At 44.5% G+C, this 25,133-nt stretch overlaps 1 protein-coding gene across 10 annotated transcripts in view; it reads left to right on the top strand.

The window, feature by feature from the left end:
* The window catches only part of LOC132824232 (transcription factor COE3-like), a 516,826-nt gene that overhangs the window by 352,418 nt on the left and 139,275 nt on the right, over window positions 1-25,133 (top strand). For 7 of the 10 annotated variants that reach the window (XM_060839181.1, XM_060839024.1, XM_060838589.1 and 4 more), the window contains exons 9-10: window positions 8,573-8,706; window positions 10,651-10,777. In XM_060839181.1, the coding sequence (XP_060695164.1) occupies window positions 8,573-8,706; window positions 10,651-10,777 (261 nt within the window). The remainder of the gene's footprint in view (window positions 1-8,572; window positions 8,707-10,650; window positions 10,778-25,133) is intronic. The other 3 variants (XM_060839322.1, XM_060838666.1, XM_060838932.1) reach the window with 1 other exon arrangement.

The raw sequence follows: 25,133 nt of genomic DNA, 5'->3' as shown, positions 1-25,133 counted from the left end.
TGTCTCTCTGTGACCTTATTTGACATGAAGCCCATGAGAAGCTCATTGGGATTTTTCACCACACTGAGAATGCTTTAGAAATACATTGTGGCCGCTGTTGATTCTCTAATGCACTAAGTGAGACAGTGTTGCACCATTAGAGGTGGCGTCTTTCAGATGAGATGTTAAACTGAGGTCTATTGTTTGGAGGAGCATCATAGTTTTTTTGGCAAAATTTTGAAGATCAGTAGGTGTATTCAGCCTGATATCCTGTCCATGGGTTGTCCTTCAACTAACATCGTCAAAAGCAAATTATCTGGTGCTTTTTATCATAACTGTTTGTGCTGCACACAAACTGAATGTCTTAAAACTTGGAACATTACAAATCAGTGCAGTTTTCCACTTGTATTCCGCAAGCTCTTGTTTTCCAGAAAAGTAAAAGGACTTCATTGCTAAAGTACTTAATTGGCCATGAATCAATTCTGGACACCGTGAGGTAGTTAATGTTGAACTACACCACAAATTGATGAGAAGACTCAGAAATTAGTTTACAAACATTTATTTCATCCTCGCTTATGGGGAGCTCACCTTAACGTCACGAAGTGTAAAGCTCACTTAGATGAGTTTATAGACAAATCCAATACTGACAGAAAGCATAAGAACATTCATACAACAGTCAGCAACATGAGGCACTCGGGCAGGGGAGGAGTTCCTGAGAGTGTCAGGACATTGGATTATCTTCAATAAAAATAAAACAGGGCGGATGCCAAAGTCAGCAGACCCACCTGCCTGATTTAAGTGAATAATTATGGGTCATGCTAACAAGCCTGATCGGGCACCACCCTGCCAGAATGTGGCTGGTGTTGCATGGTTTTTATATTACCGTAGATTACGCACTGAGGTTCGAGATAGAACTCACAACTTTCAGACAAAGCTAAGGCTGACTGAGGCACAGATTACAACCTGGTATCGACAAAAGTGAGGACTGCAAGTGCTGGAAAAGCACAGCAGGTCAGGCAGCATCCAAGGAGCAGGAAAATCAATGTTTTGGGCAAAAGGGCTTTTGGCCGAAACGTCGATTTTCCTGGTCCTCAGATGCTGCCTGACCTCCTGTGCTTTTCCAACACTGCACTCTTGACTTACAACATGGCATGTCTACACTCCCACTACAAACAGACTTTCATATAACTCTTTCTTTCAGTTTGGAAACCTGGTTTGGATCAATCAGCAATGTAGAATCTGATAGGGTGTCCCTGTCAGCTTGAGAGAACATGACAGAAAGCCTCAAATAAGGCTCTTTGCTAATGCAGCTATTGCTGCGCTAATTAACACATTTCACAAAGAGCTAAATGCATAGCTCGTTAGGAAAAGGATTAAGAGATGAAGGAATCGACCATTTGCTCCAGAGCTCCTGGGATCACTGCAAATATCAGCTGTAAAAGGACACCATTCGTAGATGTATAATGTAGGATCTATCTTTAGATAATACAGATAATGATATTAATCCAAATCCCTCAGACTGTCACTCAGTAATTCCTCCCCTAGCATCCTGCATTATTGTCTTATATTTCTGCTGATGATAATGCAGGACCCTGACATTCTCACAAACCCTTCCCTTCTCCCAGTGCCTCTTGTTGCCGACTGTAGCTCTGCCGAGAATCTTTGGAATTCAATTCTTTTCAGGTCAGCATCTGTTGGATAAAGTCAAAAATCACACAGCATCAGATTATGGTCCAACATGTTTATTGGAAATCACTGTTCCCCAGGTGCTGTATGATGTTTGACTCTGTCCATTCCAGTCTAACACTGACATCCCCTCATTACATTGGATAAAAGTTCTAAGAACTTACACTGGTTGACAATAGCACCAGGAGTATCACTGTTATACTGAATGAGCACAACTTATGAATAAGCACTGTAGGATTGATCTTGGTGACTATGTTAAAAGAATGACCTATAAGGCTAATGGAGTGTCCATAAAGTTCAACTGGACCAGTCGCTGCAGCTACATGAACAAATCAGAAATTTACCCTGCTTAATCCCAAAGACTCTCTCATCATCTATAAAAGGCAAGACAAAAGTATGATGGGCTACTTTCTACTTGCTTGTGTGGATGGGGCTACAGTAACACTCAAGAAACCTGATGCCCATCCAAATTAGCCTGCTGCAAGTGCAGGAAGCCAACAGTCTCCTAAGACGTGGAATCACAGAATCCCAGGGTGGTTAAAGCACAGAACGAGGCTATTTGGCCCATCATATCTGCACTGACCCACTGAAAGAGCCATTTTCTTGCTTTAGAACACAGAACAGGCCCTTCAGCCATCGATGTTGTGTCGACCTTTTATCATACTCTAAGATCAAACCAACCTACATGTCCTTCATTTTACTATCATCCATGTACCTATCTAAGGGTAAATGTCCATGATGTATCTCACTCTACTACACCTGCTGGCAGTGCCGTCCATGCACTCACCACTCTCTATGTAAAGAACCAACCTCTGACATCCGTCTGAAACCTTCCTCCAATCGCCTTTATAAAAGGGTGGCACGGTGGCTCAGTGGTTAGCACTGCTGCCTCACAGTGCCAGGAACCTGGGTTTGATTCCAGTCTCAGGCAACTGTCTGTATGAAGTTTGCATGTCCTTCCCGTGTGTGTGTGGGTTGCCTCTGGGTGCTCCGGTTTCCTCCCACAATCCAAAGTTGTGCGGGTTAAGTGGATTGGCCATGCTAAATTGCCCGTAGTGTTCAGGGATGTGTAGGTTAAGTGCATTAGTCAGGAGTAAATGTAGGGGACTGGGTTTGGGCGGGATACTCTTCAGAGGGTTGGTGTGGACATTTTGGGCCACATGCCTGTTTCCACACTGTATGAATTCTGTGATTCTATAAATGCCCCTTGTGATAGCCATTTCCACCTTGAGAAAATGTCTCTGGCTATCTACTCTATCTATGCCTCTCATCAGCTTGTACACCTCTATCAAGTCACCTCTCCTCCTTCTTCGCTTACATGAATAAAGCCCTAGCTCCCTCAACCTTTCTTCATAATGCATGCCCTCCAGTCCAGGCAGCATCCTGGTAAATCTCCACTGCACCCTCTCTCAAGCTTCCACATCCTTCCTATAATAAGACGACCAGAACTGATTCCAAGAGTGGTCCAACCACTTCTTTATAGAGCTGCAGCATAACCTCATGGCTCTTAAACTCAATCCCCTGCTAATGAAAGCCAACACAGCATACGCCTTCTGAACAAATCCATCAACTTGGGTGGCAACATTGAGGATCTATGGACATGGACCCCAAGATCCCTCTGTTCCTCTACACTGCCAAGAATCCGGCACGGTGGCACAGTGGTTAGCACTGCTGCCTCACAGCGCCTGTAGACCCGGGTTCAATTCCCGACTCAGGCGACTGACTGTGTGGAGTTTGCACGTTCTCCCCGTGTCTGCGTGGGTTTCCTCCGGGTGCTCCGGTTTCCTCCCACAGTCACAAAGATGTGCGGGTCAGGTGAATTGGCCAAGCTAAATTGCCCGTAGTGTTAGGTAAGCGGTAAAATGTAGGGGTATGGGTGGGTTGCGCTTCGGCGGGTCGGTGTGGACTTGTTGGGCCGAAGGGCCTGTTTCCACACTGTAAGTCTAAGTCAAAATCCTGCTTTGAACCCTATAATCTGCATTTAAATTCAACCTTCCAAAACTAATCACTTCGTATTTTTCCAGGTTGAACTCCATCTGCCACTTCTCAGCCCAGCTCTGCATCCTGTCAATGTCCATTTGTAACCTACAACAGTCGTCCACACTATCCATCACTCCACCAACCTTCATATCATTGGCAAACTTACTAACTCACCGTTCCATTTCCTCATCCAGGTCATTTATAAAAATCACAAAGAGCAGAGGTCCCAGAACAGATCTCTGCAGAACACCACTGGTCACCGAGCTCCAGGCTGAATAATTACCATTTACTAACACCCTCTATCTTCTGTGGGCCAGCCAATTCTGTATCCAAATTTCCCTGTATTCCATGCCTTCTTACTTTTTGAATGAGCCTACCATGGGGAACTTTATCAAACACCTTTCTAAAATCCACACACACCACATCCACTGCTCTATCTTCATCAATGTATTTTGTCACATGCAGTATTGAGTCATAGAAATGTACAGCACAGAAACACCCTTCAGTCCAATTCAATAATGCCGACCAGATATCCTAATCCAATCTAGTCTCACCTGCCAGCACCCGGCCCATATCTTCCCAAACTCGTCCTATTCAAATACGCATCCAGATGCCTTTTAATTGTTGCAATTGTATTAGCCTTCACCACTTTCTCTGGCAGCTCATTCCATACACGTACCACCCTCAGTGTGAAAAGGTTGCCCCTTATGCCTCTTTTATATCTTATCCCTCTCACCCTAAATCTATGCCCTCTAGTTCTAGACATCTCCACCCCAGGGAAGAGACTTTATCTATTTACCCTATCCATGCCCCTCATGACGGTCCACTATACGTTCCAGGGAAAACTTTCAAGTTTCAGAATATCCTCAATATAGCAGGGCGACCAGAATTGAATGCAATATTCCAAAAGTGGCCTAAACAGATTCTTGTACAGCTGCAACATGACCTTCCAACTCCTGTACTCAATGCACTGACCAATAAAGACAAGCACACCAAGCGCCTTATTCAATATCTTATCTCCCTGTGACACCACTTTCAAGGAAATGAATAGTATACATTTAGAATGAGGTTAGTTAAGTACATGAAGGAGAATGCCATGAAAAAGGATAGGGCTAGATGAATAATGACGGAATGACACTCCTGTGGAGGGAAAAGGACCTGTTGAGTGGCCTGACTCTGGGATGTAGATTCGATGTAATATTACCAGGAATCAGAACAAATTGTGAAAGTTCATCTGCTGAACTTTAAGAAGCCAGAATTGCCTTACCAATCCCTTTCCCTGAGGAAGGGAAGTGATTGGAACCTGTACATCAGCATGTGGAAAAGTGCTTCCTCTCCAATTAACAAAAGCAAATGTCACAGTGAAATGAAAGTGTGCGCTTTGTCGATTAACCAGATATCTTCCCAGCTCGAAGTCAAGAGAAGAATTAATCCAAGTGTATAGACACGGGGGAATGTGATGCAGTGCTTGTGGTTCCTGAATTGTAATAGACTATTAATTCAGAGATTGTGATATTATGTTTTGCTGTGGGAGTTTGAAAATCCAAACTTAATTATTAAAATATGGAAAGAAGGAAGTTGGTGTCAGTGAAAGTGACCTTGAAGCTGCCTTTCTTGTCAAAATCCAATTGGTTCACTCAGGTTCTATAGGGGACGATATACTACCAGCCCACCGACTCCCATAGCTACCTAGACGGCACCTCCTCCCACCCTACCTCCCGTAAAAATGCCATCCCTTATTCCCAATTCCCCCGCCTCCACCACATCTGTTCCCAGAATGACCAATTACATCTCAGAAAGTCCCAGATGGCCTCCTTCTTTCACCATCACAACTTCCTTCCCCACATGGTTGACGATGCCCTCTAGTGCATCTCCTTCACTTCACTCACCACCGCCCTTGAACCCCCACCTCTCCCAACGCGACAATGACAGACCCCACCCCCCCAGTCCTCACCTTCCACCCCACAAACCTCCACATACACTGTGTCATCCTCCGCCATTTTCACCACCTACAAACGGGACCCCATCACCGAAGATCTATTTTCCTCCCCATTCCTATCCGCTTTTCGTAAAGATCATTCCCTCCGCAACTCTCTTGTCAAGTCCACCCCCCCCACCTCATTTACCCTCCCCCCTATATTATCCCACTCCCAAGTATCCAACTCAGCACCACCCTCCGGACCTGTCTATCACTGCCCTCCTCTGACCTATCACCTTCTCCCTCACCATCATCTGCATTTCCCCAAAGCCCACCACCTCCCATTTACCTCTCAGCCCTGACCCACAAGCCTCATGAAGGGCTTGTGCCCACAACGTCGATTCTCCTGCTCCTCAGATGCTGCCTGACCTGCTGTGCTTTTCCAACACCACGCTCTCAACTCTGATCTCCAGCATCTGCAGTCTTCACTTTCTCCTAGTTTCTGGGTTAACAGTCCAGCGATAATGTCACTTGGCTATCGCCTCACTTTGTCTGATCCAGAGGATTAAGCCTTCTGCTGTGCACTGTTTCAAAATGTGGTGGAGGCAGGTTCATTTTTTTTAAAATTCACTCGTGTGTCATGGTGTCTTTGGCTGGGCCATCATTTGTTGCCCACCCCTAGTTGCCCTTCAGAGGATGGTGGAACATTCAAGAGGACGTGAGATGGTTGTTTGAATAGCAGTAGTGTGCAAGGGTATGGGGGAGATGCAGGAGACTGCCATTTGGTAATAATGCTCATCTAATAAGTCAGTGCAGGCACGATAGGCCGAATGGCCTCTTTCTGTACCATAACATTTGTAGGATTCTGTGCCAGTAGTCTTCCATGGACAGTCATGTGAGTGGCCCTTGGTCTTAAAGAAGTGAAGATAAGTGCTTTACTGTTACAATAACCCAAGAGATAGAAAGAAACATTTTTAATGATATTTGGGACATTGAAGAGAGGGATGGGGTCGATATTTGATAGGTCAGTAGTTGCTGAAATATCATGATGAATAAAGGACCAAAGCTGAGACAGTTTTATTTTATTCATCCATGGATGAATAAGGCCAGAATATATTGTCTATCCATAATTGCCCTTGAGAAGGTGTCATATGCTGTGAGTGGACCAATAATGCTGTTAGGGATTGAGCTTCTAGAGTTTGACCCAGCTGCAGTGGATGAGCAGCAATATACAGAACAACCTTGAGACAGGCGGGGAGTATTTGGTATGGATAACCGATTGTTCAGATAACTGATGGTTCGGATAACAGATAACGTTTTTACAGGATCTTGAGATCTTGTTCGGATTATCCGAAATTCAACTAATTGACTTTTGGATAATTGAGGTTGTTCTGTATTTTCAAATCAGGATGGTGGTGGCCTGTGAGGGAACTTGCAGGTCATGGAGTTCCCAAATATCTGCTGCCCTAAGCCCTTTCTACACGGTAGAAGATTGCATGCACAAGTTGTAGCAATAGATCTTCTACGTTGGTACATTCAGCTGGTACTGTGCCATGGTGGCGAAAGGGAAGAGTGGTGAAGGTAATGGATGTGATACCAATTAAGCGGGCTGCTTTGTCCCGGAGATTCTTGAGTATCATTGGAGTTAAATCCAACCAGGCAAGCTGAGAAAATTCCATCATTTCAGACTTGTGTCTTGTAGATGGTGGATGAGCTTTGGAGAGACTCACTGAAGAATTCCCATCCTTTGACCTGCTCTTGTAGCCGTAGTATTTGTATCCATGGATGAACAGGCTGGTTCAGTTCGCCAATTCTGGTTAATGGTAACGTTGATGATGGCGTTAATAATAGATTGCTGCTCCATCAACAACCTTCCCGTCATCAAAAGGTCAGAAGTGGTGATGTTTGCTGATGATTGCATAATATTCTGCACCATTCGGGACTCCTCAGGTATTGGAGCAGCCCATGTCCAAGTGCAGCAAGACCTGACTTTGACTGATCAGTGGCAAATAATATTCACACCCAATGATCAAGCCATTTCCCCTTGACATTCAATTGTATTACCGTCACTGAAGGTCCCACTGTCAGCATTGTAGTAACAATAGCCTGTCAACCTGCTAGGAGTGCAGGCAAGAAAGCTGAAAATGTGTTGCTAGAAAAGCGCAGCAGGTCAGGCAGCATCCAAGGTACAGGAGATTCGACGTTTCAGGCAGAAGCCCTTCTTCAGGAATGAAGAAGGCCTTATGCCCAAAACGTCGAATCTCCTGCTCCTTGGATGCTGCCTGACCTGCTGCGCTTTTCCAGCAACACATTTTCAGCTCTGGTCTCCAGCATCTGCAGACCTCACTTTCTCCTCGAGGAGTGCGGGCAACCCTATTTGCCAGTTGATGCCCACCTCAAATTCATTGGTGACATCAGGAGACAGCAAGCTATTGGAAAATGTCCCACTCAGCCTTCCTCAATTCCAGAGTAAACGAGGTTCCTTCAGGAGTATGATTGCCTGCACCCTAAACTGAACCCCATCCCCAGTCAAAATTGCTGACATCAGGAATGTCATCAGGTCAGTTGGCTGGTCACTTTCCTGTTGTAGGTTTGTACAGCAGAGATGTTTTGAGGATTCAGCGCAAGAGTTGTGTTTGCATGGGAACACCACCCCCTGCAAGCTCCCCTCCAAGCCACTCACCATCCTGACTTGGAAATATATCACCGTCCCTTCACTGTCGCTGGGCCAAAATCCGGGAACTCGCCCCCTGATGGGCATTGTGGGTCAACCAGCAGCAGGGGGACTGCAGCGGTTCAAGAAGGCAGCTCAGCCCCACTTTCTCAAGGGGCAGCTAGGGACAGTTATTAAAAAGTGCTGGTCCCAGCCGGCAATGCTCAGGTCTCACGAGCGAATCAGAACGAAAGGTCGAAAACAAGTAAGTGTCGCGGGGGTTAAACTGGAGGAGGGTCTTGTGCAGTCGGAAATCTTCAGAGGTGCTAAAGAGCTGTGTTCTTCCTCTTGCAAAGCAGCCACTCCATGCATCAAAGCAATTAGCCCGAGTGAAGGGTGGACGACAGGAGGAGCCACTGTCATCATTATCGGAGACAACTTCTTTGATGGATTACAGGTTGTTTTTGGAACGATGCTGGTCTGGAGTGAGGTACGTCTTAAATCTTAGAATAGAATGACCCATTAAGCTGTCAATTAGGCTGCAGCCCACACTGTTACACCGAGAGCAGTTGGAGCTCCGTGAATGTTTAAACGTGCATGCTGAGCTTGTAAGCCAGCCCAGTTTGATCATTTATTTGTTTCTCAGTCTCGCCCCTTGGAGTCTACTCCCTCAGTGATGGTCAGATTGGGAGGAACGGGATTAGTTGATGGTGACTCTCCTCCTTTCTTTGACATTGCTTCCCTTCAGTAGCTGTCTGGGTGGTTTTGCTCAGCTGCCTTTTGTTATTACACCCATACCCTCAGGGAAAAAAACCGACATCTTCTTTTGTCGACGACCCATGATTTGGCCTCACGTTGAGACGAAGAGACCTCGAGGTTCTGGTGTTTTGGTCCCAAGTCACTTGCTGTCCGAAGCCCCTGCTGGCGTTGACTGAGTTAATCTGGAGGCACAATGATTTTGCAGCATGGAGAAAGGCTGTTTGGCCCACCATGTTTATTCTGGTCATCAAGCACTTGTCTGTTCTAATGCAACGTTGTTTCCAGCATTTGACCCATAGCCTTGGTGTTTGAAGTGCTGACCCAAACACCACTTAAATGTCTTAAGGAGTTCCCACCTCTCCCAGCTTTTCAGGTACATACCCACCACCCTCTGAGTGAAAACATTGTTTCCTCCAATCTCCTCTAAACCTCTCGCTCCTTACCTTATAGCAATGCCCCGGGATAGTAATAATATTGTAGAATCCCTACAGTGTGGAAACAGGCCATTTGTCCCAGCAAGTCCACACTGATCCTTCGATGTGTAGTCCCAAGACCCATTTTCCTTGACTAATGCATCTAACCTACACACTCCTGACCCGCCCAATACCTGGAGCCCTAAATTTCCCATGGCTTACCCACCTAACCTATGGGCAATTTAGCATGGTCAATCCACCTAACCTGCACATTGTTGGATTGTGGGAGGAAACCCATGCAGACATGGGGAGAATGTGAAAACTCCACACAGACAGTTGCCTGAGGCTAGAATCAAACTCGGGTCCCTGGTGCTGTGAGGCAGCAGTGCTAACCACTGAGCCACTGTCTACCCTCTACTCAGAGGAAAATGTTCTCCCTATCTATGATCTCAATGCTCTTCATAATTTCGTACACCTCTATCATGTCCCTGCCCGTTTCAGCTTTCTCTGCTCGAGGGAAAACATCCTCAATGTAATCTCTCTTACAACATCGGGGTTGGTGAGGGTATAGGGGCTCTCTGTCTCTGTCCCTGTATTGATCCACTCCCCCTTTCTACCAGAACATGCATGTGTTCAATATCTTGGTGGGAATAGAATTGGACTTGACTGTGATTATATCATCGCCTTCAGTGCAGGATAGCAGAGGGCGTCCAGAGTCCAGTAGCTGCCCCTGGAGAGAGTAAATGTAAAAGATAAAAGAAACCTGCACATATGAGAGAAAACAGCAGCTCATAGCAAATGTTAGATTCGCAGCAAATATGTGAGTGATCTTAACAGAGAGAGAGGAAGATTCTGTTTCTCCTTTGAATTCTTCATAATTCAGAAGTAAACAGAAACAGCGAGAGTATAAAAGTTTGGAAAACTGAAGTGAAATCCTCTGCAGTCAGATCAAACCATGAAATTGCACACATTAAGGCTTCTCAAACAGGAACTGAATAGATAGTTGGGATGATTTTATTGGTAACAGGGTGAATGTTGGTGAAAATATCAGGAGAACACTCTTAATGGTTTCTAGAGCACTCCTGAGAATGTTTTCTCCTGGTACACTCTTATCAAGAGCCGTAACGGTTTCAAAGATCTCCCCTTAATTTTCTGCACGTCTGTCCATTGAGAACGCAATAAACTCACCTTGTGCTTTCTTGAGTCCGTTGGAAGGTTTGTCGTGAATCTTGGATTTATTTTTCTCTCTGTTTCCGGGCCAGCTGATCACGCCTCATGCCATCCGAGTGCAGACACCCCCACGGCACATCCCAGGAGTGGTGGAAGTTACGCTGTCCTACAAATCGAAGCAGTTCTGTAAAGGAGCACCAGGGAGGTTTGTCTACACAGGTCAGTGATGATGTTGGGGGGGAGGGGATTACATCTATACACCCCATGCTGGGAATATACCCAAATAAAAGCAAAATATTGCAGCTGCTGGAGATGGAAAAATAGAACATAGGCGCAGGAATAAGCCATTCAGCCCTTCTATCCTTTATTGGTCAGAATATGGAGTGCAGGGGTTGGGAGGCCATGTTGCAGCTGTGCAGGACATTGGTTAGGCCACTGTTGGAATATTGTGTGCAATTCTGGTCTCTTTCCTATCGGAAAGATGTTGTGAAACTTGAAAGGGTTCGGAAAAGATTTAAAGGAGGTTGCCAGGGTTGGAGGATTTGAGCAATAGGAGAGGCTGAATAGGCTGGGGCTGTTTTCCCTGGAGCGTCAGAAGCTGAGGGGTGACCTTACAGAGGTTTACAAAATTATGAGGGGCATGGATAGGGTAAATAGACAAAGTCTTTTCCCTGGGGTGGGGGAGTCCACAACTAGAGGGCATTGGTTTAGGGTGAGAGGGGAAAAATATAAAAGAGACCTAAGGGGCAACTTTTTCACACAGAGGGTGGTACGTGTGTGGAATGAGCTGCCAGAGGATGTGGTGAAGGCTGGTACAATTGCAACATTTAAGAGGCATTTGGATGGCTTTATGAAAAGGAAGGGTTTGGAGGGATATGGGCCGGGTGCTGGCAGGTGGGACTAGATTGGGTTGGGATATCTGGTCGGCATGGACGGGTTGGACCGAAGGGTCTGTTTCCATGCTGTACATCTCTATGACTCTATAAGCCTGCACCACCATTCCATATGATCATGGCTGATCGTGCAATTTCCGTACTCCATTCCTATTTTCGCTCCATATCTCAAATCTGAAATAAAAATGCTGGAGATGCTCAGCATCTCTCTCCTCTGCCCGACACTTACAGGTTCCTGGGGGACACAGGAGAAAGAGCACTATGACAGGGCACATCCTTATAACTGCACAGGAGGAGGAGGACACTCAGCCTCTCGGCCCTCTTTCAAAGAGCTATCTGTTGAGTCCCTTTTATCTTGTTATTTCCCCCAGGAGTCCAAAATTATTTTTTTCAAATTTTACCATTCTCTTTTTTGAAGTTTCAGTTCCCAATACCCTTTCAAGCAGTACATTTTGGAGTGTTGACAACTCATTTCATGGAAAGATTAAATTGCTCATCTTTCCATCCAGTGCTTTTGACAATTGTCATAAAACCGTACCCATTGGTTGGCAAGTCACCAGTCAATAGAAACAGTTCCCTCTTAGTTCTTAAATCAAATCCCATCATAATTTTGAGCACCTCCATTCAGTGTCCTGTCCACATAACATTCTTAAATATCCCTTTGACGTGGACTTTTGTGTCACTCCGTCATGTCAATCAGCAGGACGACCTCTAACATTTCAGCATGATTAGGAATTGTCTGTCTTGCCAAAAATGCTGTCAGTCAGAGAATAGTCATAATGAAATAATAATTATGCAAGAATATTGAATACTAAGAGGCCAGCATCCCATCACCATTTACTCTTTTTTTTACAAATACATCTTTTTTAATTGCCTTTCACTGAATCAGGCATTCAGAGCATCAATATCCCTGACATTCATCCTTTTATGTCAGTCCCTGATTGGACCAGATTATCAGCCCCAATCAGGGAACTCATATTCTATGAGGTCCAGGTGACCAACCTCCTTACAATCACTCCATTGCCATCTTCAGTGCTTTCAGGGAGAAATTGGGTTTTGGGTTCAGAGTTGGGGAAGGAAATAAGGGGAATATAGGTGTTGAATGATTTGAGGGAGCGAGATGGAAAATATTTAGTTGGTTTTTGACAAGATTCTATTTATGTTTGGATTTAAGTTTAGTACAACACACTCTATAGAGTTGTTTGGTTAACTGCTTCACCAGCAGAGACATTGTAAACCAACAAATCAATGAAGTGAGGTGTCTCCCTGGAGAGGTGGTGATACAGGATAGCGTGTGCAGACTGGGAATAGCACAGCTTAACACAGAGAGTGAAACTGAGGAGCTTGCATAGTGACTGATCCTTAAAAGTAGTTAAGGAAAATAATTTGTCAAGGAATGTATTTATTTAGTGCTTCTATTTAATTGACAATATTATGCTTTAAAAAAAATAGACACAGTGATTCAGTGGTTAGCGCTGCTGCCTCATAGCGCCAGGGATCTGGATTTGATTTCACCCTCGGGCGACTGTCTTTGTGGAGTTTTCACATTTTCCAGGTGCTCCAGTTTCCTCCCACAGTCCAAAGATGTGCAGTTTAGGTGGATTGACCATAGCTAAATTGCCCATAGTGTCCAGGAATGTGCAGGCCAGGTGGGTTAGCCATGGGAAATGTAGGGTTAAAAGAATAGAGTGGGTCTGGGTGGGATGCTTTTCGAAGGGTTGGTGTGGATACAATGGGCAGAATGGCCTGCTTCCATACTGTAGGGATTCTGTGATCTAGAGGCTGTGTCATGATTTTTTGTTGACCGTAATGGCTTCCAATTGCACTTATCAGCATTTACATAATGGTTTGGGAACACTGCTGCTGTCATTATAGATTGCCTTTCCCACCAGATTGTTATTATTTTGTTTTCTGTTATGACAGACTGTTTGATGGTGACCTTTAGGTTGTAATAATAAGCCCCGTTGCTTAGGGCACATTGAAAACTCCTTTCTAACCATTAGATTCATCAAAATGATATGCTTTTGTCAGGCTGACAACACTCTCACGGAGTATCACTGGATAATCTGTTGCTCAGGTGTCTAGGAGCCGATAGTTCGAAAAATAGATTTTCTTATTAAATGTATTATTCAACAGACTTGGAATTACAAAAAAAAAGAAATCTACCAACAGCAAATTGGGAATAAAGGGGATCAACACATCATGGAATATTGATGAACCCATAAACACTAGGCCAGACTATGTTACTATGAAGGGAGCTGTGTTAACTCATTCAGAGGGCCCGGACTCTTTGGTCAACATTATTTTGGGGATCAATCAGTTTATTCACCTGCTGAAGGATAAAGACTTGCTTGGTGAAGTATTTGAACAGTTTTACTGTATTATGAATGAGAAATTGTTCTCATTTCTGGTGTCCAATGACTGTAAGTGATGCAAAGCAACAGTGACAACTCTTAGACTCATATGGACAGAAGCAGACATAAGTCCCAAACTGGCCCATATCCTTCTAATCTTTTCTTATTCATGTACTTATCTAGATGTCTTTTAAACATAATTGTGCTTGCATCCACCCCTTCATCAGCGTGTTCATTCCACATGCTAACCACCCTCTGTGTAAAAGAATTTGCCCCCCATGTCTTTTTTAAATCTATTTCCTCTCATCTTAAAAATATGCCTCTTAGTCTTGAAATCCCCCATCCTAGGAAAAAAACAACTACCTTTAACTCTATCTCTACCTCTCATTATTTTATAAACTCCTATCAGTTCACCTCTCAACCTTACACATTCCAGAAAGGTCCCAGCCTGTCAACTTCTCTCTCTATAACTCAGACCTTCCACACCCAGCAACATTCTGGTAAATCCCTTCTGAACCCTCTCCAGGTTTATATAGACCAGAACTGGTCTCTAGACCCAGTCATAAAAGATTTTGGAATTGGTTACGAAAGGAGTTAATGGAACAGGTGGCCAGAAACCTGGTCAAGAGTTTACTTAAAGTAAGAGTGAGGTGGCAAGGTTATGGAGGGGTTTCCTAGGGTTTCGAGCCAAGGCAGCTATAGGCAAAGCTGCCAGTGGTGAGGCACTATGAAGTACAATAAATGGGATCATGGGTTATAGGGAGAAGGCCGGGAAATGGGGTTAAGAAACATATCTGCCATGATCGAATAGTGGAGCAGATTTAATGGGCCAAATGGCCTAATTCGGCTCCTGTATCTTCTGGTCTTGTTAACAATGGAACCAGCAATAGGAAACCAGGAGCATCTGCATGGCCACAATGTGTTCTAGTTTTGGCCCTTACTCATGTAATGCTTAATGAGCCAATTTTATATTTTCATTGCCCAACTACATAAAAACATAGAAAACAGCAGCAGGAGCAGGCCATTCAGCCCTTGGGGCCAGCTGCAGAATGAGCATGGCAGGTTGCCTGACTCAGGGGCAGCACAGTGGCTCAGTGGTTAGCACTGCTGCCTCACAGTGCCAGGGACCTGGATTTGATTCCAACCTTGGGCAAGAGTCTGTGTGGAGTTTGCACATTCCCTGCGTGTCTGTGTAGGTTTCTACTGGGTGCTCTGGTTTCCTCCCACAATCCAAAGATGTGCAGGTCAGGTGAATTGGCCGTGCTAAATTGCCCATGGTGTTCGGGAATGTGTAGGCTAGGTGCATTAGTCAGGGGTAAATACAGGGTAGGGAAATGGGTCTGGGTGGGTTGCTTTTCAGAGGATCACTGTGGACTTGTTGGGCTGAAGGGCCTGTTTCCATACTGTAGGGATTCTCATCTCAGCACCCTGTTCCTGTTTCTCCCCATACTCTTTAGACCGATCATCTTTATCTAACTCCTTCAAAACATTCAAAGTTCTAGCGTTAACCACTTCCTGCAGCAAAGAGCTCAACAAACTCACCACTCTCTGGGTGAAGAGACATCTCCTCATCTCAGTCCTAAATGGCCTACCTATAGTCTGGTACTGTGAAGGTCGAGATATTCGGCAGTGGGAATGGCATGCTAGTCATAAATTTCACGCTAATGAAATGAAATGAAAGTTGCTGTAATACCAGAGGGACATCCATAGGCTACACTCTCATGAAGGAAAGACAATGGGTGATGGAGCGCATATTTTTAAGGTGAGAGGCAAAAGATTTAAAAGGGACTTGAGAAGTTATCTTTTTTAAACAGAGGGTGGTTTGTACATGGAATGAGCTGCCAGAGGAAGTGGTAGATGCAGATACAGTCACAACATTTAAAAGATATTTAGACAGGTACATGAATCAGAAAGGTGTAGAGGCATAAATGTAGGCAAACGGGGATGAGTTCAGTTTAGGAAACCTGGTGAGCATTGATATGATGGACCGAAGGGTCTGTTTCCGTGCTGTGTGACTCTATGAGAGGGGCAATTTTGAGGGGCTCTTCATGGTGAACTCAGCCAGAACAAGACTCAAACCTGCAGGAGCTGGCATCACTCAATCACACACCAGCTATCCAACCAACTGAGCGAACCACCATCACTGCCAGCACCACCAGCTGCAGCAGCGACCATCACCACTATTCCATGCACATGTAGATGTATGAGCGATTTTCCATTTGCCTGACATTTAATTGGAATAGTGTAAAATTGCTCCCCTGTATTTACTGTGCTGGAACCCTTTGGAATGTTAAATGCTTTTATTGAATCTGTTCAAATCCTTCTCTAAGCTCCTTCACTCTCTCAATGTAACTGAAGTCCCGCCTAGTATTCAAGTAACTCTCCTCTGCACCATCTCCAAGGCCTTGACATTCTCCTTAAATTGCGGTTCATTTCAACCCAATATACCAACTGAGGCCTTAACAGATTTACAAGATATTTGTAAAATCCTAATAACTGTGACTATTTCAGGTCTCAATGTGTTTAGGGTCTGTCATGTCTTAATTGTTCCTGTCGCAATAAAGCATGATTGGTCCAGTGATAAAAAATGTGCTTTTGATTCGTGTGTGAGTGATGTTTATAATATCAGTCTCCATTACAATATCTTCCATTTAGGTTAAATGCTGCGCAAATAACAGAACCTGGTTTTTGAGGCCCTAACTCCCTCTGAGAAAATCTGTGGGGTCAGGGAATATACATCCCAAAGTGAGCAACTTCAAACACTCACATGAGCAGTCTTCCTGATTAGATTTCCTACAGTATGGAAACAGGCCCTTTGGCCCAGCGAGTTTACACAGACCCTCCGAAGAGTAACCCACCCAGACCCATTCCCCCACCCATATTCACTCCAGACTAACACAATGGGCAATTTAGCACAGCCAATTCACCTGACCTGCATATCTTTGGATTATGGGAGGAAATCAGAGCACCCGGTGGAAACCCACGGGGAGAATGTGCAAACTCCACACAGACAGTCACCCGAGGCTGGAATAGAACCCGGGTCCCTGACGCTGTGAGTTAGCAGTGCTAACCACTGAGCCACCTTGCCGCCCCTGACCATGAGCTTTAGAGGTAAAACAGGCCGGTATGTAACCACTTTGGCTTGTCCATGCTATACTCTCATGTGTAGCTGAGATCACAATTTATGATCTCTTCAGCTTTTATCGCTGTGCTTCAAGATTTGCTCATTGTAGATGGTCTCACTAATAAAGGGACAATTATGAGAAGGGGGCGGCGTCAGTTCAAGACTGAGGGTGTTGCTCTTAAATGCACGCAGTGTACAGAACAAGGTTAATGAGCTCTCAGTGCAGAGTGAAATTGGTGGGTGTGATGGTGTGGGTGTCACAGAGACATGGCTGCAAGAGATTCAGAGCTGGAAACGAAATGTCCAAGAATATATGTCCTCTCGAAAGGACAGGGAGACAGGCAGAGGGTTGCCTTGCTAATAAGATATGAAATCAAATCAACAGCAACAAGTGACAGAGTCAGGAGGTGGAGAATCTTTGTGGGTAGAGTTGAGAAACCACAAAAGAATAAACACCCTGATGCGAGTTATGTACAGGCCTCCTTGCAGTAGTCAGGAGATAGAAAAGACATATAAGGAAGGCACCATTACAATATTCATGGGGGGGGGGGGGGGGTTTGAGAGTGCAGGTGGCCTGGGAAAATTAGGAGAGAGGCAGAAGACAGGAATCTACAGGCCAGTTTGCCTGACCACAGTCATTGGTTAGATTTTAGAATGTGCAAACTCCACACAGACAATCACCCAAGGCTGGAATTGAGTCTAGGTCCCTGGTGCTGTGCGGCAGCAGTGCTAACCACTGAGCCACTGAACCACCGTGCCACTCCAGATGAGATCTATTTGGATTTCCAGAGGCCTTTGACAAAGCACTATATGGGAGGCTGCTAAGTAAGAGCTCATGATTTTAGGGGTAGGGTACTGGCATGGGTAGGGGAATGGCTGACTGGCAGAAGTTAGAGAGTAGGAATAAAGGGGTCTTTTTCACGTTAACAGCCAGTGACTAGTAGAGTACTGCAGTGGTCACTGTTGGGACCACAGCTATTTGTGTTGTATAGTAATGATCTGTCAAAGGAGCAGAGGACATTGTTGCAAAGTTTGCAGATGACACAAAGATGGGTGGAGGGACAGGTAGTGTTGAGGAAGGAGATGGGCTGCAGAAGGGTTTGGTCATGCTAGGAGAATGGGCAAAGAAGTAGCAAATGGAATACAATGTGGGAAATATGACATTATTGACTTTGGTAAGGAGAACTGTAGCTACTGAGTAAGATAAGGGCCCATGGTGTCAAAGGCAAGGCGCTGGCAATGGTAGAGGCTTGGCTGACTGCAGAAAACAGAGAGTGGGGATAAAAGGGTCGTTCTCAGGATGGCAGCCAGTGACAAGTGGTGTTCTGCAAGGCTCTGTGTTGGGTCCACAACTTTTCACTTTATATATTAATGATCTAGATTAAAGAACTGAGGGCTAAGTTTGCAGATGACACAAAAGAGAGGGACAGATAGCGTTAAGGAGGTGGGGAGGCTGCAGAAGGATTTGGACAGGTTAGGAGAGTGAACAAAAAAGTGGTGGATGGAGTACAACCTGGGAAAGTGTGAGAATAGAGGCATGGACTATTTAAAAATGGGAAAAAATTCAGAAATCTGAAATGCAAAGAGACTTGGGAATTCTAGTCCAGGATTATCTCGATATAAACTTGCAGGTTGTGTCTATACTTAATAAGGCATTTATTTTGAAAGGACTTGAATATAAAAACAGTGATGTACTTCTGAGGCTCTACAAAGCTCTAGTCAGACCACATTTGGAGTATTATGTGCTGTTTTGGGCCCCATATCTTAGAAAGGATGTACTGGCCCTGGAGTGTGTTCAGAGGAGGTTCTCAAGAATGGTCCCGGATTGAAAAGCGTAACATATGGGGAATGTTTGAGGACTCTGGGTTTAAACTCAGTGGAGTTTAGGAGAATGAGGAGGGATCTAATTGAAACATAAAGAATACTGAACGGCCTGGATGGAGTGGATGTTGGGAAGGTGTTACCATTGGTAGGAGAGACTCGGATCTGAGCGCACAGCCTTAGAGTAAAGGGAAGACCTTTCAGAAAGGAGATAAGGGGAAACTTCTTCAGCCAGACTGTGGTGAATCTATGGAACTCACTGCCAGGGAAGTCTGTGGAGGCCATGTCATTGTCTACATTGAAGACTGAGATCGATAGATTCTTGAGTATCAAGGGGATCAAGAGTGACAGGGAGAAAGCAGGAGAATGGGCTTGAGAAACTTATCAGCCATGATTGAATGACAGAGCAGACTCAATGGGCCGAATGGACTAATTTTTGTCCCTATGTCTTTTGGTCATATGCTAATTTCAAAATGGGGAAAGGTTTCAGTAATCTAAAGCACAAAGGGACTTGGGTGTCTGAGTTCATGATTCTCTTATGCAACTTCAGTTGGTAGCTAAGAATGTAAATGCAGTATTAGCATTCTTCCCACAATCCAAAGGCACGCAGGTTAGCTGGATTGACCATGCTAAATTGCCCATAGTGTTCAGGGTTGTATAGGTTAGGGGTAAACGTAGGGGAATGGGTTTGGGTGGGATATTCTTTGGAGGGTCGGCATGGACTGGTTGGGCCAAAGGGCCTGTTTCCACAGTGTAGAGGTTCTATGATTCTATGACTGGATAAATAGTCAGCCTGGGAGATTGAATAGCTGCTAATGGGAATGATTAGTGACTGACAGTAGGTAGTGTGTAACAGCAAACCATGTGACAATAAGGCCTGGTGTTTGGGAGTTGAGGTACAGACATTGGAGAAGGTGCCTCAACTCCTAAAATTGTTGAACTTGATATTGAGTCCAGAAGGCTGTAGAATTCCAAAGTGGAAAATGAGATGCTGTTCTTGCTGCTTGTCCTGAGCTTCGCTGGAGCACTGCAACAAGCCTGAGACAGAGAAATTGGCCAGGGAACAGGGTGGTGGGTTAAAGTGACAGACAACTGGAAGCTCAGGACTTTTTAACAGAAGTCACCATGATGTATTTGGCAAACTCAGAACTACATGGAACCCACGATTAGCAAAGTAGATTAATGTCAAATGGGCAGAAAAGGAATGAATGACTGTAGTCTAGAATGATCAAGCAAAGAATACGGAAATCACTTGCATCTATCTCACTCACTCACCAGTTTTCCATTCGTGATTGAGGTGAGGGTGATGGTTCAGGTGGTTGTGTGATGAAGGAGCGGCACTCTGAAAGCTCGTGCTTTCAATTAAACCTGTTGCACTATAACCTGGTGTTGTGTGATTTTTAACATTGGCACAAGGATATCGATAAAAAGTAGGATGAGGTCCTGAAAGTAGAATTTAGGGACCTCGACAAGAGACTGAAACAAGGATCTTTAACCAATGACCTCAAAGTTGCTGTCAAGTATCATGGTGAGTGTAGAAATAGGAAGATCATGAAAGAGAATACATGGGTGGAAAAAAATGGTGTCTAGGATTTCTTGGTCTTTGAATGAGTTAGATTAGATTACTTACAGTGTGGAAACAGGCCCTTCGGCCCAACAAGTCCTCACTGACCCGCCGAAGCGCAACCCACCCAAACTCATTCCCCTACATTTACCCCTTCACCTAACACTACGGGCAATTTAGCATGGCCAATTCACCTAACCTGCACATTTTTGGACTGTGGGAGGAAACCGGAGCACACGGAGGAAACCCACGCAGACACAGGGAGAATGTGCAAACTCCACACAGACAGTCACCTGAGGCGAGAATTGAACCCAGGTCTCTGGAGCTGTGAGGCAGCAGTGCTAACCACTGTGCCACCCACACAAAGAGTAACCCACCTGGATGCATTTCCCTCTGACTAATGCACCTAACACTACAGGCAATTTACCACAGCCAATTCACCTGACCTGTACATCTTTGGACTGTGGGAGGAAACCTGCGCAGACATGGGGAGAATATGCAAACTCCACACAGATAATCACCTGAGGCTGGAATTGAACCTGGGACCCTGGTGCTGTGAGGCTGCAGTGCTAACCTCAGAGCCACCGTGCCACTCCTGCGGTGGGTGAGACCTGTAAAAGGAGGAGTGTTACATCTTAGCAGGACTGGGACTCCTATCATTGCAGGTAGATTTGCTAATGCTTTTGGAGAGGGTTTAAACTTGCTCATCAAGGGATGGGATCCTAAGAAGGACTAACAGCAGAACTGATTATGGGAAGTAGAAAAGCTGTAAATGTAAATGGAGAGCAGCAGAAATAAATCCTAGAATGACTCAGTGAAGATTGGAGTGGTGCTGGAAAAGCACAGCAGGTCAGGCAGCATCCGAGGAGCAGGAAAATCGACATTTCGGGCAACATCGATTTTCCTGCTCCTCGGATGCTGCCTGACCTGCTGTGCTTGTACAGCACCACTCTAATCTTGACTCTAATCTCCAGCATCTGCAGACCTCACTTTTGCCGAGTCAAATTACAGTATACTGTTCAAAAGTCAGAAGCCCTCTATCAGAATGAATTCACAAGATAGTGCAAGGAGAAGTAAAAGCATATGATAAGGGTAGCACGGTGGCACAGTGGTTAGCACTGCTGCCTCACAGCGCCAGGGACCTGGGTTCAATTCCCGCCTCAGGCGACTGACTGTGTGGAGTTTGCACGTTCTCCCCGTGTCTGCGTGGGTTTCCTCCGGGTGCTCCGGTTTCCTCCCACAGTCCAAAGATGTGCGGGTCAGGTGAATTGGCCATGCTAAATTGCCCGTAGTGTTAGGTAAGGGGTATATGTAGGGGTAGGGGTATGGGTGGATTGCGCTTCGGCGGGTCGGTGTGGACTTGTTGGGCCGAAGGGCCTGTTTCCACACTGTAAGTAATCTAATCTAATGATTTAATTCCTCGAATGAAAACATGGCTGCAAGATAACTAAGATTGGATAAGGAATATTAAAGAGTATATGAGATATATAGAAGTTTAGCATAAGGGTAAAAAAGAGATGGGGTAATGCTGATAATGAGTGCTAGGTCTAGTGTCAGTGACAGTTAAAAACAATAAGAAGCAACATTGGTAGCACTGCTTTATTGGCCACCAAGCAGTCACGGTAATCTAGAGCACAGTATACATCAGGAAAGCAAAGAGACATACAGCGAGGGAAATGCAGTATTCATGGGTGACTTCAATCCACATAGAGATTGGATAAATCTAACAGGCACCAATTCCATGAACAATTAATTCCTGGAATGTGTTTGGGATAGTTCTCTGGAGCAAATTGTCGAGGAGCTCAACTACCGCACAAGGGCTTTTGTCGATCTGGCAATATGCAATGAGAAAAGGATAATTAATAATCTTATTATGAAAGAACCCTGAGAGAATAGTAACCACACAAGGATAGGAGTTTTTCAGAAAGTTTGAAAAAGATATAGTTCACTCTGAAACTCGAGCCTTATTTCTGAACAAGGGAATTATGAATGTATGAGGAAGAAGTTGGCTGTGGTGGATTGGAAAAATACATTAACAGGATTGATGGTAGATAGGTCCTGGCTAGTATTCAAATAAGTAATGCTTGCTTTTTAAAATAACATGCATTCCCTTAAGGCAAAAATACACAACAGGAAGACTGAAGGAGACATGACTAACAAGAAAGTGAAAGTTAGTATTAGCTCAAATGAAGATACTCATAAAGTTGCAAAAACATAAATTGAAAGCCTGAGAATTGGAAAGTTTTTTTTAATGCACCAAAGGAGTACATCAAAGTTGCTATTGGAAGAGAGTATGTAATATGGAAGGAGAAAAGTAAAAGCAGATTGTAAAAGCTTCTACAGGTTTGTAAAATGGAAAAGATTAGTGTAGACAAATGTAAGGCTATTATAGGCAAAGCCAGGAAAATTTGTAATGGGCTATGGCAGGGAAGCTAAGTAAGTATATTACATCTGTCAACACAGAGGAAACAAGAGATGTGCCCCATGAAACAATTATGATCCAAGTGAGAGTGTTCAACTGAAAGACATTGGTATAGTTAAAAAAAAGGTAGAATTGGTTAAATTAATGGGACTGAAAGTTGATGAATTCCTGGTACCCGATGACCTTCACCCTGGTATATCAAAAAGAGATTTTTGATGCATCAGTTGTCATTTTTCAAATGTTACTTGTCCTGTAGTGGTGCCTGCAAATTGAAAGGCTTCAAATGTAACTCCACTGTTTCAGAAAGAAGGAGAGAAAATTGGGAATTTCAGCCTTGTTAGCCTGGCATCAATTGGAAGAGTAAAAAATGAGGTCTGCAGATGCTGGAGATCACAGCTGCAAATGTGTTGCTGGTCAAAGCACAGCAGGTTAGGCAGCATCTCAGGAATAGAGAATTCAACGTTTCGAGCATAAGCCCTTCATCAGGAATCGGGGAAAATATTAGATTGTACAATAAAGGAAGTGATTACTGGATATTGACTGTCAGAATGGACAGAATCAATGTGGATTTATAAAGGGAAATCATGTTTGACAAACTTGGAGAGGTTTTTTTTGAGGATGTTATTAGATTAGATTCCCTACAGAGTGTGTCGATCAGGGAGAACCAGCCAATATAGTGTACATAGGAGTACAGAAAACTTTCAGTAAAATTCCACATAGGAAGTTAGCAAGCAAAGTTAATACACATTGGCTCAATGGTAATGGATTAGCATGGATTGAGGGTTGGTTAACAAGCACGGATCACTGCTGTTCATCAACTATATCAATGATTTGGATTTGGAGTCAATTGCAACATTTCGAGATTTTTCAGATGATACACTTTAAAAACATGCAAGAGATTTGACGCCATCCAGGACAAAGTAGCCTGCTTGATTGGCACCACATCCATAAGCATCCACTCTACCCACCACCGACGCTCGGTGAGAGCAGTGTGTACTATCTACAAGATGCACTGCAGAAATTCACCAAAGATCATACGACAGCACCTTTCAAACCCACAGCCACTTCCATCTAGAAGTACAAGGGCAGCAGATACATAGAACACCACCACCTGCAAGTTCCCCTCCAAGACATTCACTATCCTGACTTGGAAATATATCGCCACTCCTTCACTGTCACTGGGTCAAATTCCTGGAATTCCCTCCCTAAGGGCATTGTGGGTCAACCCACAGCACTTGGACAGCAGCAGTTCAAGAAGGCAGCTCACCACCACCTTCTCAAGGGCAACTAGGGACGGGCAATAAATGCTGGGCCCTGCCAGCCACTCCCACATCCCATGAATGAATAAAAACAATGTAAATAATATGTTAACTAAATAACTTTGTGAGGAAGAACAAAGGTACAGAGTACTGTGCTACTTAAATGCTGAGAGATTGAGACTGTCGGTATCCATCAAGACCGAGGTGTCCTTGCTCATAAGTCATTGAAAGCTTGCCGGCAGGTACAAAAAGCAATCTGGAAGATAAACAGAATGTTTTATCACTGAGTATAGGAGCAAAGAAACGTAGCTTTATTTGTATAGAAGTCTGGCGAGGTTGCACCTGCCGTACTGAGGGCTGTTCTGGTCCCCTTGCCGATGGAAGGATAAACTTGCATTGAGAGAGTGCAACAAATGTTCACCTGACTGAATCCAGGATGGTGGGGCTGAAGTGAATGTGAGGAAACTGGGACTGTATTCTCTAGAGGCTAGAAGAATGACAAGTGATTACATCGAAACTTGTGGAGCTCTTAAAAGGATAGAAAAAAAGATGCGGAAATTGTACTTCCCCTGGCTGTGGGGTCTAGAGCTGGGGGACACAAGTCCTCAAAGAATCTTGGATGTTTCAATATGGTCATCACTTATTCTTTTGTATTCCATTGAGTATAAGCCTAACCTACTCAACTCCCTCATTATAAAATCCCTCTATATCCTGACCAACCTAGTGAACCTTCTCTGGACTGCCTACAGCGCCGGGATATTGATCTTGAGATAAAGGGCTGAAAGCTGCTTGCTTTCCCCATTACCTGCCCCACTTCGATAGTAGCTTATAGTGATGAACATGAACAAGGACCTCCAGTTCCCTCAGTGCTACAGTCTTTCTCCACTTTATGCATATTCAGCTCCTCCTTTCTTCCTGCCAAAGTCACCACCTCACATTCTCTCATGTTATGCTCCCCCCTCCCAAGTTTTTACCCATTGACTTAACCTGTGTATTTCTCTCCCAAAACCCTTTTTGTGCCAAATTTGCCTTCCCACCTATTTGTTGCAAATGTGGCTTTAGTACAACACATTCCTGATGAAGGGCTTGTGACCGAAACATCGAATTTCCTGTTCCTTGGATGCTGCCGGACCTGCTG

The sequence above is a fragment of the Hemiscyllium ocellatum genome, chromosome 1 (genome assembly GCF_020745735.1).
Source record: "Hemiscyllium ocellatum isolate sHemOce1 chromosome 1, sHemOce1.pat.X.cur, whole genome shotgun sequence".
Taxonomy (NCBI): Eukaryota; Metazoa; Chordata; class Chondrichthyes; order Orectolobiformes; family Hemiscylliidae; genus Hemiscyllium; species Hemiscyllium ocellatum.
The sequence above is the reverse complement of the archived record's forward strand: the minus strand, read 5'-3'. Positions and strand labels throughout refer to the sequence as shown.